The 1,835-nt window shown below is 41.5% G+C and overlaps 1 protein-coding gene across 1 annotated transcript in view; it reads right to left on the bottom strand.

Annotated features, from left to right (window-relative positions):
* Window positions 1-17: 17 nt before the first annotated feature.
* The window catches only part of FAM46A (family with sequence similarity 46 member A), an 11,455-nt gene continuing 9,637 nt past the window's right edge, over window positions 18-1,835 (bottom strand). The window contains exon 3 of the mRNA XM_019520327.1: window positions 18-1,482. Within this exon, the coding sequence (XP_019375872.1) occupies window positions 703-1,482 (780 nt within the window). The 3' untranslated portion in view covers window positions 18-702. The remainder of the gene's footprint in view (window positions 1,483-1,835) is intronic.

Here is a 1,835-nt window from a genome sequence, read left to right as displayed (position 1 = left end):
ACATTTGAAAAAATAACGTGAAGCATCCACACAGCTGGAAATAAATGGACTTTGTCATCATACCTTCCCTCCTCCCTCCCCGTTTTTAGAACTGTACCAATCTCCTACTGTTCATCTGGAGCAAGCCGTTTCTCTGTTAAAGCATTCTATTCAAGCAAGCTATACATCCTACATGATCATTCCATACACAGCACTTGCTGCAAGCCCCAAATGCAGTAATTCCAATATACATTTTATTTCAGCTTATCTCTGCATTATGCCTCTACTTTTAATTCCTGAAAATATATATAATGTTGGGGTTTTGTTTCATTTTCTTCCCATGGTCTCCCTTTTTGCAAATCCCATTCTTTGGGAAAGTAAAGTAAAATAAAAAAAGGCTTCCCAAAACTTCTCTATGCCAAAGCTATGGGAGCAGGTATCGCCAACCCATATTGTCATCATGCATTCCTCCCATGTTTATTTCAGGGGAAGCCATTTGCTTTTAGTGACAGGCCTCTTGTGCTCAGGGGTAGAATCCAGTTATTTTTGGTTCTTTTCTAGATCATGCTCCCGTTATTTTTATTAGAAGAACTACAAGCTTTACCAAGCTTGAAACCTAGAGCAGATCATCATTGCACAAAAATCACCCCATTGTAAGGAGTGTGTCACCCCTCTCTATTAGTTAAAAAAATGTTCTCCCCACCAGGTATATTCAAATGGTCCTTAATTACAGGGCAACCAAGTAGAATATGTGTGCTGCTGGCATGTGAACACTGGCTGAACCTGGGCAATATAGTAATTGCTAAAATTGGCATCTGCTACATATGGGGCTGGCTGGTAATAGCAGGTGACATTGGCCACATTGGGGATGATATTTTGTTCAGCTAAGACCCGAATGGCCAGCATAGTGATAAGATTTAGAGTCTGTCTTCTCTCATGTCCCATCAGGCACACCGTGCTCTCATTCACCACACCATGAAGGGTCATGAGATAGTCATACTTGCGGTCTTCTAATCCCACAAAGTGGTTCTGCAAGTAAGACTCCAGCTTTCTTTGCTGTTCTCCAATGTCTGAGAAGTCAATGAAAAACCTTGAACACATATATCTCTGAAGGGACTTGATCTCAGATTCTGAGGCAGCCCTGAAGCCCCTTACCAACAGGTTGCAGTACTTAAGAAGGCCACCTCCTCTGATTTCTTCTGGGTTTCTGGTGGCAATTATCTTGTTGCACAGGTGATCAAAGGCTTCTTGGAAATCCCCATAGACACTCTCACCAATGATAGTTGGGTGAAAAGTTTCAGTCATTGGATTCTCTGAGCATTCATAGAAAAGCAGAAGGGAGTCTAGCTTGATCTGAAAGGAGTCTACACTGAACTCAAACTGCCTCCTCAGGGAGTCCACAAATTTCAGCTCCACATTTTTGCCGCTGTTGTTGGACAGGGAGATGAGACTCCACCGGTCTGAATCATTGCATACTTTTACCATTTTCTGCACATAAGCTTCCTATAATTGAAAGAAAAATAAATAAATAAAATGGAGTAGATGAAGACACTGACACATGAAGTTTCCCTTCACAGCCTTCATTTATATTCTCTCCCACCTCTAACCTCCTCGAGCTTTTCACAAGGGCTTTACAGAGCTTGCAGATAAAAGCTAGAGGAGACATATTTCAATGCAAGAATTTGCAGCATTGGAGTCACAAAAGGGTGGGAGGAGAGCGAGTTATGGTGAGACTGTGCTATACTGGGAATGCCTTTTGCAACAAAGTTTCTTAAACACATTTAAATATATGCATATGGCTTGTAAAACTGATAAGAAACAAACAGCAAGAGATGCATATGTGCACTGGCTCCTAC

Source organism: Gavialis gangeticus, unplaced genomic scaffold (assembly GCF_001723915.1).
Source record: "Gavialis gangeticus isolate Ggan-Ray unplaced genomic scaffold, GavGan_comp1, whole genome shotgun sequence".
In the NCBI taxonomy this organism is placed as follows: Eukaryota; Metazoa; Chordata; order Crocodylia; family Gavialidae; genus Gavialis; species Gavialis gangeticus.
This window is presented reverse-complemented; position numbering and strand designations above follow the sequence as displayed.